At 44.2% G+C, this 14,889-nt stretch overlaps 1 protein-coding gene across 8 annotated transcripts in view; it reads right to left on the bottom strand.

Annotated features, from left to right (window-relative positions):
- The window catches only part of ctnna2 (catenin (cadherin-associated protein), alpha 2), a 1,471,852-nt gene that overhangs the window by 1,392,083 nt on the left and 64,880 nt on the right, over window positions 1-14,889 (bottom strand). For 7 of the 8 annotated variants that reach the window (XM_041198108.1, XM_041198115.1, XM_041198125.1 and 4 more), the window contains exons 3-4: window positions 4,502-4,668; window positions 4,092-4,211 (exon numbers count right to left, since the gene is read on the bottom strand). In XM_041198108.1, the coding sequence (XP_041054042.1) occupies window positions 4,092-4,211; window positions 4,502-4,668 (287 nt within the window). The remainder of the gene's footprint in view (window positions 1-4,091; window positions 4,212-4,501; window positions 4,669-14,889) is intronic. The other variant, XM_041198152.1, reaches the window with a different exon arrangement.

The raw sequence follows: 14,889 nt of genomic DNA, 5'->3' as shown, positions 1-14,889 counted from the left end.
TCAATAATTGAGGAGGTTCCCACAGGAACAGCATTTATTGTCCATCTCCAATTGCCCTCGAAGTGGTGGTGGTGAGCTGCCTTCTTGAGCTGCTGCAGTAGCCCATATGTTTGAGGAACACCAACAGAGTGTTAAACAGGGAGGAAGTTCCAGAATTTTGACCCAGCAACAGTAAACGAATAGCGATATAGTTCCAAGTCAGGATGGTGTGCGACTTGGAGGGAAATTTCCAGATGGTGTTCCCGTGCACCTGCTTCCCTTGGCCTCCTAGGGGTTTGTCCTCATGGGTTTGGAAGGTGATTTCCAAGGAGCCTTGGTAGAGTTCCTGCAGTGCACCTTGTAGATGGTAGACACTGCTGCCACTGTGTGTTGGTGGTGGAGGGAATAAATGTTTAAGGTGGCAGATGGGGTGCTTTGTCTCATGTGGTGCCAAGCTTAGTTAAATTGGAGCTGTACTCATCCAGGCAAGTGGATGGTATTCAATAACACTCCTGACTTGTGCCTTGTAGATGGTGGACAGGAATGGGGAGTCAGGAGGTGAGTTACTCATCGCAGGATTCCTAGCCTCTAACTTGCTGTTGTAGCCAATATTTATGTGACTAGTTCAGTTCAGGTTCTGGTCAATGGTAACCCCCCAGAAAGTTTAAAGTGGGGAAATTCAGCAATGGTGATGCCAATGAATGTCAAGGAGCGATGGTTAGATTCTCTCTTGTTGGAGATGGTCATTGCTGGCACAAATGTTACTTGCCACTTGTCAGCCCAAATATAAAAACAGAAAAACTGCGGATGCGGGAAATCCAAAACAAAAACAAAAACAGAATTACCTGGAAAAACTCAGCAGGGCTGGCAGCATCGGCGGAGAAGAAAAGAGTTGACGTTTCGAGTCCTCATGACCCTTCGACAGAACTTGAGTTCGAGTCCAACAAAGAGTTGAAATATAAGCTGGTTTAAGGTGTGTGTGTGTGGGGGGCGGAGAGAGAGAGAGAGGTGGAGTCGGGGTGTGGTTGTAGGGACAAACAAGCAGTGATAGAAGCAGATCATAAAAATATGTCAACAACAATAATACAAAAGAACACATAGGTGTTAAAGTTAAAGTTGGTGATATTAACTAAACGAATGTGCTAATTAAGAATGGATGGTAGGGCACTCAAGGTATAGCTCTAGTGGGGGTGGGGAGAGCATAAAAAATGTAAAAAATAAATAAATAAATAAATAATTTTTTTTTTTTCTTTTTCTCTTTTTATAATGGAAATAGGTGGGAAAAGGAAAATCTATATAATTTAGTGGAAAAAAAAAAGAAAAGGAAGGGGGAAACAGAAAGGGGGTGGGGATGGGGGAGGGAGCTCACGACCTAAAGTTGTTGAATTCAATATTCATTCCGGATGGCTGTAAAGTGCCTAGTCGGAAGATGAGGTGTTGTTCCTCCAGTTTGCGTTGGGCTTCACTGGAACAATGCAGCAAGCCAAGGACAGATATGTGGGCAAGAGAGAAGGGTGGAGTGTTAAAATGGCAAGCGACAGGGAGGTTTGGGTCATTCTTGCGGACAGACCGCAGGTGTTCTGCAAAGCGGTCACCCAGTTTACGTTTGGTCTCTCCAATGTAGAGGAGACCACATTGGGAGCAACGAATGCAGTAGACTAAGTTGGGGGAAATGCAAGTGAAATGCTGCTTCACTTGAAAGGAGTGTTGGGGTCCTTGGACGGTGAGGAGAGAGGAAGTGAAGGGGCAGGTATTGCATCTTTTGCATGGCCATGGGGTGGTGCCATAGGAGGGGGCTGAGGAGTAGGGGGTGATGGAGTAGTGGACCAGGGTGTCCCGGAGGGAGCGATCCCTACGGAATGCCGATAGGGGGGGTGAAGGGAAGATGTGTTTGGTGGTGGCATCATGCCGGGGTTGGCGGAAATGGCCGAGGATGATCCTTTGAATGCGGAGGCTGGTGGGGTGATAAGTGAGGACAAGTGGGACCCTATCATGTTTCTGGGAGGGAGGAGAAGGCGTGAGGGCGGATGCGCGGGAGATGGGCCGGACACGGTTGAGGGCCCTGTCAACGACCGTGGGTGGAAAACCTCGCTTAAGGAAGAAGGAGGACATGTCAGAGGAACTGTTTTTGAAGGTAGCATCATTGGAACAGATGCGACGGAGGCGAAGGAACTGAGAGAATGGGATGGAGTTCTTACAGGAAGTGGGGTGTGAGGAGCTGTAGTCGAGATAGCTGTGGGAGTCGGTGGGTTTGTAATGGATATTGGTGGACAGTCTATCACCAGAGATTGAGACAGAGAGGTCAAGGAAGGGAAGGGAAGTGTCAGAGATGGACCACATGAAAATGATGGAGGGGTGGAGATTGGAAGCAAAATTAATAAATTTTTCCAAGTCCCGACGAGAGCATGAAGCGGCACCGAAGTAATCATCGATGTACCGGAGAAAGAGTTGTGGAAGGGGGCCGGAGTAGGACTGGAACAAGGAATGTTCCACATACCCCATAAAGAGACAGGCATAGCTGGGGCCCATGCGGGTACCCATAGCCACACCTTTTATTTGGAGGAAGTGAGAGGAGTTGAAGGAGAAATTTTTCAGCGTGAGAACAAGTTCAGCCAGACGGAGGAGAGTAGTGGTGGATGGGGATTGTTCGGGCCTCTGTTCGAGGAAGAAGCTAAGGGCCCTCACACCATCCTGGTGGGGGATGGAGGTGTAGAGGGATTGGACGTCCATGGTGAAGAGGAAGCGGTTGGGGCCAGGGAACTGGAAATTGTTGATGTGACGTAAGGTGTCAGAGGAATCACGGATGTAGGTGGGAAGGGACTGGACAAGGGGAGAGAGAAGGGAGTCAAGATTACAAGAAATGAGTTCTGTGGGGTAGGAGCAAGCTGAGACAATCGGTCTACCGGGGCAGTTCTGTTTGTGGATTTTGGGTAGGAGATAGAAGCGGGCCATCCGAGGTTGGGCGACTATCAGGTTGGAAGCTGTGGGAGGGAGATCCCCAGAGGAGATGAGGTCAGTGACTGTCCTGGAAACAATGGCTTGATGTCAGCCCAAGCCTGGCTATTGTCCAGGCTTGCTGCATTTGGGCATGGATTGCTTCAGTATCTGAGTCACCACAAATGGCAAAAATCATGCAGTGAACATCCTCACTTCTTACCTTATGATGGAAGGAAGGTCATTGAAGCAGCAGCTGAAGATAGTTGGGCTGAGGATGCTACCCTGAGGAACACCTGCAGTGATGTCCTGGAGTTGAGATGACTGACCTCCAACAACCACAACCATCTTCCTTTGTGCTAGGTATGACTCCAACCAGTGGAGTTTTTTTTTCCCTCCAAGGCGGCAACTCACTATCGCCTTTTCAAGGGCAATTAGGGATGTGCAACAATGGTGATTCTCACATCCCATAACAAAAAAGATAAAAAGGACATAAAGGAACTAGAGAAGCTGCATAAATTACTTACTAGTTTGGGACTCCTTTAGAAAAGAGAATGTTGAGGGAGGTGACTTGATAGAAGTTTCTGACATTATGAAAGTTTTTGACAGATGTATAGATAGAGGAGATTTTTCTATTTGTGGAGGAGACCATAACTAGGTGCCATAAATATAAAATAGTCGTTACTTAATCCAAAAAGGAATTCATCAGCAGCTTCTTCAGCCAAACAGTGGTGAGAATATGAAACTTGCTACAACAGAGTTGTTGAGACAAACAGAATAAATGCATTTAAGGTGAAGCCAGGTAAGAACGAGGGAGGAAAAAATAGAACGATATGTCGGTGGGTTAGATGAAGAATGGTGGAAGGAGATGTGTGGGGTACAATCAAAGACAAGGGCATGTTTGACCAAATGGTTAGCTTCTGTGGTGTAAACACTTTTAACTTTGTAAGCGAGTGAAAGGAAGTGAGGAAGAACAAACACTGATCTATGGTAGTAACAAATTTGAATTTGCTACGTTTATTTTTCATATGACTTTAAACAACACTGAATTTGGTGATTTGTTTCAACCAGCTAACACAAACTGGTTAGAAAACCTTTGTATTTTTCACTACTTCAATTTGGTTCTTCTCAGCAAAATTGTGTACCTTGCAAGATGAACACAAAGCTTTTTATCATACCTGCTGTCTTCTAGCAGCCACATAATTGAGCTTTACCATCTCCTTCCCAAACTCCTTGAAGCGACTGGCCAGGTCCTGCTCATTGGTGGCATTCTTCACAGCATCCAGAGATTCCTCTACCTGTAAATTCAGTCAGTATGTAGTGCATTTCTTACTTTTTAATGCAAAATCTGGGTGAAGGATCAAGTCCAACATTCAATATTTTATAAACAAATGCTGAAACATATTTCATCGAAGCCTTGATGAATTGCTACTGTAAAAACTATTTTCTTTCTTTCTTGGTTATTTAACTTAAGGGTATGGGTAACATTTGAATTGTCAGTTTTTCAATTGTTAAAATGTTCTTAGCATATTCAAAAATTATATTAAAATGTGATTAAATATTTTCTGAATCAATTGTAATATCTTACAATTTTTAAATGAGTTAAAAGCCTCATGACATCTGCCATGTCAGCCAAGATCAACAGGCGGGTTACTCCAGAAAGCAGAGCACGGGCTGCCCGAACCATAGTTCCGCGCTTTACAGAAGAACAAGGGTCTTCTGCAAACTCCGCAGATGCAATTCTCATAGATTCTCCTACAAAGGGAAGATAGAACAGAGTTAAAATTGAATTCATTTCAGAACTGCTCACAAATCTTGGTTCAAGAATCCAAAGGCCTTATTTGTATTCTGCACATCTCTCCAACACATCACAAACACCAAACTTAAAAAAAGTGTTTGGTTAAAAATCTTCAAATATATAAAGATTTAATGGGCCAGAATTTATAGTAAAATAACCGTGAGGCTAACAGCATTCATAGTTATTGTTACACAAGCCATACAGGAGCTTCGGGCAAGGGCAGGTGCGTGGTTTAATACAGGAATTATAAATTGCTGTCTGAGCTGTGCTGCTTTACTAACAATGTTCCCTCTAAGCTCTAAGGAAGCTATGTGCAGGCCATGTACAAGTCAGACACAGTCATGTATGGCACAGGAAGCCATTCAGCTCATCTGGTGTATGCTAGCCCTCCATGGAGCAATCCAGCCAGTCTCATTCCCCCACACCATCCCTCCCTCCTCCTCAAACCTAAAAAAAAAAGGAAGAGGCAGCGCCTTCAGGAATGCACCAGACGTCCGAGGGATTTTAAAGAAAAAGCAGCTGATTGGTGAGTAAATCCAGGGAGCAGACTCAGAGGGAGAAGCACCAGAGAGGTGAGTATAAATCTAGCTTACCTCGGGGATTCGCGGCCATGTCGCCAGGGAGCAGACTCGGAGGAAGGAGCACTGGAGCGGTGAGTATAAATCTAGCTTACCGTGGGGATTCGTGGCCTTGTCTCTAGGGAGCAGACTGGGAGGGAGGAGCTCCGGAACAATGACCTCGGGGAACAGAGTAACTGAAGCCAAAACCAAAAAAGTGACGTCACAGAAAAGCTGTGACCTGATTGATTGATAGGAAATCTGCACCGAATTTGAAAAAAAAACACACTGCAAAGCTAATTAATAAATTAATTATCTAAGTAGAGATAGCTGGGCAGGAGATGTGCTGTAGCTGTGTGATGTGGGAGCTGGCAGATCCCATTGTGAGCCGCAGTGACCACATCTGCAGCACGTGGTGGATGCTGGAAGAACTGCGGCTCAGAATTGATGAGTTGGAGTCCGAGCTCCGGACGCTGCGGCACATTCGGAAGGGGGAAGAGTTACCTGGACACTTTGTATCAGGAGGCGGTCACACCCAGTAGATTAATTACCTCAAGTCCGGTCAGTGGTCAGGGTCAGTAGGGTGTGACTGCAAGTGAGGCAGATAGAGGGATCCTGTGTTCAGGAACAGAGGAGCCTCAGCTCTTGACCTTGTCCAACAGGTACGAGGTACTTGCTCCCTGTGTAGATGAGGAAGAGGGCTGTAGGGAGGATCAGCCAGCTGACCACGGCACCGTGGAACAGGAGGCCATTCAAGAGGGGGGAGCAAAAAGACAAGTGGTAGTTCTAGGGGATTATATAATTAGGGGATTATATAATTAGGGGAATTGATAGCTTCCTTTGTAAGCAGGATCGAGAGTCCCGCATGGTATGTTGCCTGCCCGGTGCCAGGGTGAGGGACATCTCTGACCGGCTTGAAAGGATATTGGAGAGGGAGGGGGAGGATTCAGTTGTTGTGGTCCATGTCGGGACAAATAACATAGGTAAGACTAGGAAAGAGGACCTGTTTGGGGATTATCAGGAACTAGGAACTAAAATTAAAGAACAGGTCCTCAAGTGTAATAATCTCCAGATTACCACCCGAGCCACGTGCAAATTGGCATAGGGACGCGAGAATAAGGGAAGTAAACACGTGGCTAAAGGAGTGGTGCGGGAAAGAAGGGTTCCCTTTTGTGGGGCACTGGCATCAGTATTGGAACAGGAGGAATCTGTACCATTGAGATGGTCTCCACCTGAACCGATCTGGGACCAATGTTCTAGCGAAAAGGGTAAATAGGGTGGTCAACAGGACTTTAAACTAAAAAGTGGGGGGGGGGGGGGCGGTAAAACTCCAAGAAGTATGACTAATGGGAAACAAAGCAGCAGGTTAGCGTGTGGCGGGGGAGGAGGGGGTGGATTCAACTTCATGGAAAATTATGAAAAAACTGAAAAGAAAGGAGAGCCCAAGAGAGGCTATTAAAGTCTCTAGAACACAAAATAGGACAGAGTGTTTGGAAAAAGTTAGGAATCTAACTTCAAGCACATCAGATAAAGGGACGACAATGAGAAAGGGAACGGGAAATACAGGACTGAAGGTGTTGTATCTGAAGGCACGCAGTATACAAAATAAGGTAAATGAGCTTGTGGCGCAGATTGAAATTGGCATGTGGTGGGCAACACGGAGACATGGCTGCAAGGGGATCAGGACTGGGAGCTAAATATCCAAGGATACACATCCTATCAAAAAGATAGGCAGGTTGGCAGAGAGGGTGGGGTTGCTTTGTTGGTAAGAAATGAAATTAAATCGATAGCAAGAAATGATGTAGGATTAGATGATGTAGAATCGGTGTGGGTACAGTTGAGGAACCGCAAAGGTAAAAAAAACCATAATGGGAGTTATGTACAGGCCTCCGAACAGTAGTCAGGATGTGGGGCACAAGATACACCAGGAGATAGAAAAGGAGTGTAAGAAAGGCAAGGTTACAATGATCGGGGGGATTTCAACATGCAGGTAGACTGGAAAAATCAGGTTGTTAGTGGATCCCAAGAAAAAGAATTTTGGAATGTCTATGAGATGGCTTTTTAGAGCAGCTTGTGGTGGAGCCCACCAGGGAACAGGCAATTCTAGATTTAGTGATGTGTAATGAGGCAGATTTGATAAGGAATCTTAAGGTGAAGGAACTCTTAGGAGGAGGTAACCATAGTATGATAGAATTTACCCTGCAATTTGAGAGGAAAAAGCTAGAATCAGTCGTAATGGTATTACAGTTGTATAAAGGAAACTACAGAGGCATGAGGGAGGAGTTGGCCAAAATTGACTGGGAGATGAGCCTAGCAGGAAAGAGAGCGGAACAGCAATGGCAGGAGTTTCTGGGAGCAATTTGGGAGACACAGCAAAAATTCATCCCAAGGAAGAAGAAGCATACTAAAGGGAGGTCAAGGCAACCACAGCTGACAAGGGAAGTCAGGGACAGCATAAAAGCTAAAGAGAAAGCAGACAATACGGCGAAGAGCAGTGGGAAACCAGGGGATTGGAAAGCCTACAAAGACCAACAGAGGACAACTAAAAAAGAAATAAGAAGGTTATTATGAGGGTAAACTAGCCAGTAATATAAAAGAAGATTGCAAGAGATTTTATAGATATATAAAGGGTAAGAGAGAGGCAAAAGTGGACATTTTGCCGCTGGAAAATGATGCTGGGGAAGTAGTAGTGGGGAACAAAGAAATAGCGGAGGAACTGAATAGTACTTTGCATCAGTCTTCACAATGGAAGACACGAGTGACTCAAAGAGTCGGGGTGCAGAGGTGAGTTTGATGGCCATTACCAAGGAGAAGGTGCTAGGAAAACTGAAAGGTCTGAAGGTGGATAAATCACCTGGACCAGATGGACTACACCTCAGAGTTCTGAAGGAGATAGCTGAAGAAATAATGGAGGCGTTAGTGGTGATCTTTCAGGAATCACTGGAGTCAGGGAGGGTCCCAGAGGAATGGAAAATCGCTAATGTAACCCCCCTGTTTAAGAAGGGAGTGAGGCAAAAGACGGGAAATTACAGGCCGATTAGCCTGACCTCGGTCGTTGGTAAGATTTTAGAGTCCATTATTAAGGATGAGATTTCAGAATACTTGAAAGTGCATGGTAAAATAGGGCAGAGTCAGCATGGTTTCATCAAGGGGAGGTCATGCCTGACAAATCTGTTAGAATTCTTTGAGGAGGAAACGAGTAGGTTAGACAAAGGAGAGCCAATGGATATTATCTACTTGGACTTCTAGAAGGCCTTTGACAAGGTGCTGTACAGGAGGCTGCTCAGTAAGATAAGAGCCCATGGTGTTAGATGCAAGGTACTAGCATGGATAGAAGATTGGCGGTCTGACAAGAGGCAGAGAGTGGGGATAAGGGGGTCCTTCTCAGGATGGCGGCCAGTGACTAGTAGAGTTCCGCAGGGGTCAGTGTTAGGACCACAACTTTTCACTTTATGCATTAATGATCTAGATGAAGGAACTGAGGGCATCCCGGCTAAGTTTGCAGATGATACAAGGATAGGTGGATGGACAGGTAGTATTGAGGAGGCAGGGAGGCTGCAGAAGGATTTGGACAGGTTGTGAGAATGGGCAAAGAAGTGGCAGATGGAATACAACGTGGGCAAGTGTGAGGTCATGCACTTTGTTAGGAAGAATAGAGGCATAGACTATTTTCTAAATGGGGAGAGAATTCATAAATCTGGAGTGCAAAGGGAGTTGGGAGTCGTAGTCCAGAATTCTCTTAAGGTTAACTTGCAGGTTGAGTTGGTAGTTAGGAAGGCAAATGCAATGTTGACATTTATTTCGAGAAGACTAGAATATAAAAGCAGGGATGTGTTGCTGAGGCTTTATAAGGCTCTGGTCAGACCACATTTAGAATATTGTGAGCAATTCTGGGCCCCGTATCTCAGGAAGGATGTGCTGGCCCTGGAGAGGGTCCAGAGGAGGTTCACAAGAATGATCCCAGGAATGAAAGACTTAACATATGAGGAAAGCTTAAGGACTCTGGGTCCAAACTCGATGGAGTTTGGAAGGATGAGGGGGGATCTGATTGAAACTTGCAGAATACTGAAAGACCTGGATAGTGTGAACGTGGGGAAAATGTTTCCATTCGTAGGAGAGACAAGGACCCGAGGTTACGGGGAGAAGGCGGGAGAATGGGGTTGAGAAACTTATCAGACATGACTGAATGGTGGAGCAGACTCGATGGGCCAAATGGCCTAATTTCTGCTCCTATGTCTTATGTCTCATATAAACCTCCATATCCCTCTGTCCCCGCACACTCATAAAAGGAGGCCTATTAGGGACAAAGACAACAACATAAGCTTAGATGTTTTGTGTTTGCTAAGGAAGAGGATCCTGAGAAATTCTCAGTGGAAGCAGAGGTCGCAAAGGTTAAAAACTCATGGGCAGCAGGTATTGGAAAAGCTAGCTATGCTGAATAGTAAATAAGTTGCCTGATCTGGATGTCTTGCATCAGAGGTTGCTAAGGGGATTAGGTGCGGAGACAGCAAAAAGGCTTGCCATAATCTTCTGTTAGCTATAGGAAAGATTTAGGAGTGGGGAGAGGTGCCAGAGGATTGAGAAGAGACAAATGTGACTCCCTTATTCGAGAAAGGGACATTCCTAGAGACTATAGGCTACTCAGTTTAACATTTGTAGTAGTTAAGGTTTTAGAAACAATGATCAGGGAAATAAAAGTGCCTGTTGATGAATTAATTAAGCAAAGACAGCAAGGATTTGTAAAAGACAGTTCATGTATGACCAATTTAATTGAATCTTTTAATGACGTAACAGACGGTTGATGAAGGGAATGCAATGGATATTATCCATATAGATTTTAAGAAAGCATTGGGCAAAGTAGACACAAAGAACTAAGCACTGCAGATAGCCTAGACGGATGTCAGAAGTGCAGGGATGAAGTAAAAAAGGAAATAAGGAAATCAAAGAGAGGGCATGAAAAAAGATTAGCTAGTGATAACCCAAAGATAAGATAACCGAAAGATGTTTTACCAATACATTAATGCTAAAAGGTTAGTTAAGAAAAAAGTGGGACCCATCAGAGATGAGATGGAAACTTGCACGTAGATGCGAAGGCTGTGGGAAGGGTTCTGAATGAATGTTTTGGTCTCCGTGTTTACAAAGGAAAGGGAGGATGTAGATATAGTAGTCCAGGAGAAACATTGCGAGATATTGGACGGGATGGTCATAAAGAGAGAGAAAGTAATCAAAGGGTTGAAATCCTTGAAAGTTGATAAGTCACCAGGGCCAGATGGATTGTTTCTGAGGCTGCTGAAGGAAGTCAGGGAGGAGATAGCAGATGCTCTGAGGATGATTTTCCAATCTTCACTAGATACAGGGGAGGTACTGGAGGACTAGAGAAATGCAAATGTAGTTCCAATGTTTAAAAAGGATCAAAGGAAATGCCAAACAATTATAGGCCAGTTAGTCTTACATAGTTGGTGAGCAAATTAGTAAAATCAATCCTGAGAGATAGGATTAACTGTCATGTGGAAAGACATGGACTAGTCAGGATTTGTTAAAGGAAAGTCTTGCCTCACAAATTTGATTGAATTCCTTCAGGAAGTGACAAGAAGTGTTGATGAAGGAAGTGTAGTGGATGTTGTGTACATGGATTTTAGCAAGGCATTTGACAAGATCCCACATGGCAGATAGGTCAGGAAAGTAAAAGCCCATGGGATTCAGGGTAATGTGGCAAACTGGATAAATGGTCGGCTTTGTAACAGGAAACAAAGGGTAATGGTCGATAGATGCCTTTGCGAATGGAAAGTTGTCTCAAGTGGTGTTCCACAGGGCTCGGTGTTGGAACCCTTGCTGTTTGTGTTATATTTTAACGATTTGGACGTGAACGTGGGGGCACGATTGGGAAATTTTTGCAGGTGACACAAAGATTGGCCGAGTAGTGGATAGTGTAGAGGATAGCCATAATCTCCAAAACGATATAGATGGGTTGGTGGAGTGGGTGGTAAAGTGGCAGATGGATTTTAACATAGAGAAGTGAGGGGTCATATATTTAGGGAGGTCAAAGTTACAGGGATTACACAATAAATGGGAATATACTAAGAGGGGTAGATAAAGTGAGAGATTTTGGCGTAAAAAGTACACAGGTCCCTGAAGGCAGCAGTTCAAGTAGACAGGGTTGTAAAGAAGGCATATGGAATGCTCTCCTTCATTGGCAGAGGTATAGAATATAAAAGTAAGGATATAATGTTGGAATTGTATAAAACACTGGTGAGGCCACAACTGGAGTATTGCGTACAGTTCTGGTCACCACATTACAGGAAGAACGTAATAGCTCTGGAGAGAGTGCAGAGGAGGTTTACAAGAACGTTGCCAGGGTTAGAAAAGTGTAGCTATGAGGAGAGATTGGATAGGTTGGGGTTATTTTCCTTAGAACAAAGAAGGCTGAGAGGTGACTTGATTGAGGTGTACAAAATTATGAGGGGACTAGATAGAGCGGACAGGATAAAATTGTTTCCCGTGATGGAGAATTCTAGGACCAGGGGACATAGATTCAAGATAAGTGGCAGAAGGTGTAGGGGGGACATGAGGAAGAACTTTTTTTTTTTTTACGCAGAGGGTAGTGGGTGTCTGGAATTCACTGCCCAAGTTGGTGGTAGAGGCAGAAACTTTAAACTCTATTAAATAGTACCTGGATCTGTACCTTAAGTGCCGTAAGCTGCAGGCTATGGGCCAGGTGCAGGAAGGTGGGATTAGAAAGGGCACCTGCGTGTCCTCAGGCTGGCATGGACAAGATGGGCCGAATGGCCTCCTTCTGTGCTATAAACTTTTCTATGGTTCTTTGGCTCTACTACAGATAATGGGCTAGTTAACAAAAGTGCAGCTCATGGAATAGGAGAGTCAGTAACAGCTTGGGTAAGAGCATAAGACACAGAAGTAGGCCATTCGGCCCATTGAGTCTGCTCCGCCATTCAATGAGATCATTGAATAATAGATTGGCTCAAGGACAAAACAGTGAGTTTTCGACTGGAGGGGGTAGACAGGCAGTGATGTTCCTCAAAGACAACTACGTTTTTATATAAAAGACTTGAAATCTTACTCTATTCCAATGATCTAGTCCTCCCCTTTAAAGAGAGCACATGGGCAAGCAGTGCAAAAAATGGTACTTTTTTATATGAACTTAAATAAATAATCACAAACATCAAAACAAAATTGAAGGGGACATTGACCATTAGCTTCACGACAAAATATCTCACTCTATGACTCAACATCAATATATATTCAACCACATTAAGTTCCTGAACTTGCATATTAGATAGAAAACAAAATTGCTGCAGAATGTTAGAGCTTGTCCATTTCAACATAAGTTTCCTTTTCAGACTTTATACTACACTGAAAAATCAACTGTGACAAATGTGGAATCTCATTCCTTCAGCTTTAATTGTTAGAGATTTTTATAAAATGCAACTTATGTTTTCTATTCTCTCGCTTAACCTAATAATTCTTTCCCTCGCTAAGTCACTTCATTTTTGTTTGACCAATTTGACATCAAGCTCACAGTGTCCCTGGCCCAAATATCTTCAGCTGCTTCGTCAATGGCCTTCTTTGCAACAGAGGCAATGTTCACTGATGATTCAACAATGTTCAGCACCATTCGAGACGCCACAGGTACCGAAGCAGTCCATGCCCACATGCAGCAAGACCTGGACAACATTCAGGCTTGGGCTAAGTGGCAAAGCAACATTCGCATCACACAAATGCCAGACAATGACCGCAGTCAACAAGAAAGAAGTTAACCATCTCCCATTGGATTAACAGCATTACCATCACTGAATCTACCATCATTAGGTTACCACTGATGGGTTACCACAGGCCGCAAACTTAACTGAATTAGGTCACAAATACTGTGGCTACAAGAGCAGATCAGGAATTATGTGCTGAGTAACTCACTTTTTTAAAATTCTTTCATGGGGTGAGCACTTTGCTGGCAAGGCCAGCATTTGCTTCCTACCCTTAATTGTCTTTGAGAAGGTGATAGTGATCTGCCTTCTTTAACCACTGCAGAACCTCTAGTGTATGTGCAGCTACAATACTGTTGGGAAGGAAGTTCCAGGATTTTGACCAAATTCATAAAAGAAAGGCAATGTAGTTCCAGTCAGGATGGCATGTGACTTGGAGTGCATTTTGCAGGTGAAGGTGTTCCATACATCTGCTGCCCCTGTCATTCTGGGAAGTAGAGGTTGCAATTTTGGAAGGTGTTGTCAAAAGAAGTTTTGTTGGATTGCTGCAGCAATCTTGTGCATTGTACACATTGCTGTCACTGTCACTGCTGTCACTGTTTCTGTAAGACAAAGGAGCTATTAGGTGGTGGAGGAAATGAATGTTTAAGGTGGTCAATGGGATATCGATCAAGCAAACTGCTTTGTTGAGGATGGTGTCAAGCTTCTTGTGTTGTTGGAGCTGCACTCGTCCACGCAAGTGGAGAGTATTCCATCAGACTCCTGACTCATGCCTTATAAATGGTGGACAGGCTTTGGGGAGTCAGGTGTGTTATTCACAGCAGAATTTCCAGCCTCTGACCTGCTCTTGTAGGCAAAGCATTTAATTGGCTGGTTTAGTTCAGTTGCTGGTGAATGGTAACCCCCAGGATGTTGATGGTGGGGGATTCAGTGGTGGTCACGCAGTTAAATGTTAAGTGGAAGGAGCTAGATTTGCACTTGTTGGAGGCGGTCATTGCCTAGCACTTGAGCAGGGCGAATGTTATTTGCTACTTAGCAGCCAAGCCTGGATGTTGTCCAAGTCTTGCTGCATATGAACACTGATTGTATCAGTATCTGAGTCACAAACACCGTGCAATCATCAGCAAAATGTCTGAGCCACAGACACTACTCTGAGGAACTCTTGCAGCAATGTCTTTGGGCTGTGATGATTAGCCTCATTACAACCAGTCCCCAATTTGTTATGACCGGAACCAGACCCCAATTTTATTGTGATCCCAGGTGAGGAGGAATGAGCTGGCTGCCCTTCTTTATTCAGCCCCCTCAGTCAGTCACAACAAGGCTAATTTAAAAATCCTTTCTCCGTGGATACCTTTTCCCAGTCCAAATGTATTTACTTTTATAAAGGAGCTAACTTAACCAAGCTTTCTTGAGTCAAACAAAGAGAAAGTTTATTAGTTACTAAAACCTGAAATAGAGATAATAAAAACACATATACACAAAGATCAGAAATAAGAAGTTCAAAGTCCAAATAAAAGTTTTTTTAAAAAATATATAAATCAGTCCTTTGCTTGTCAGTGAGTCGTAAATGGCGGTACGTTGCAGCCATTAGGTTGGGTGATTGCGGTAGAGCTAACCTTGACAGATTCGCAGTTAGTTGGAGACACTCAGTTCTTCAGGGTAGCTGAAGAGGCTGTCCTATTTCCTTTTTGATTGTGGCTTCTGCTGAGCCTTGCCTCCAGCAATAGAGAGGGAGACTTCACCTGCAAACTGCAGGGGGGACTGCTTTTTCTTCTTGCTGATACACTAACAGCACACCAGTCTGCAGTTAGTTTTTTTAACCCCCTTTTTATCTGTGCATTCCAGGGGAGGAAATAGTCATGTCTTGCATCCGTCTCAGAATTATTAATACTTTGAGATATAA

This window comes from Carcharodon carcharias, chromosome 1 (genome assembly GCF_017639515.1).
Source record: "Carcharodon carcharias isolate sCarCar2 chromosome 1, sCarCar2.pri, whole genome shotgun sequence".
NCBI classification, from domain to species: domain Eukaryota; kingdom Metazoa; phylum Chordata; class Chondrichthyes; order Lamniformes; family Lamnidae; genus Carcharodon; species Carcharodon carcharias.
The sequence above is the reverse complement of the archived record's forward strand: the minus strand, read 5'-3'. Positions and strand labels throughout refer to the sequence as shown.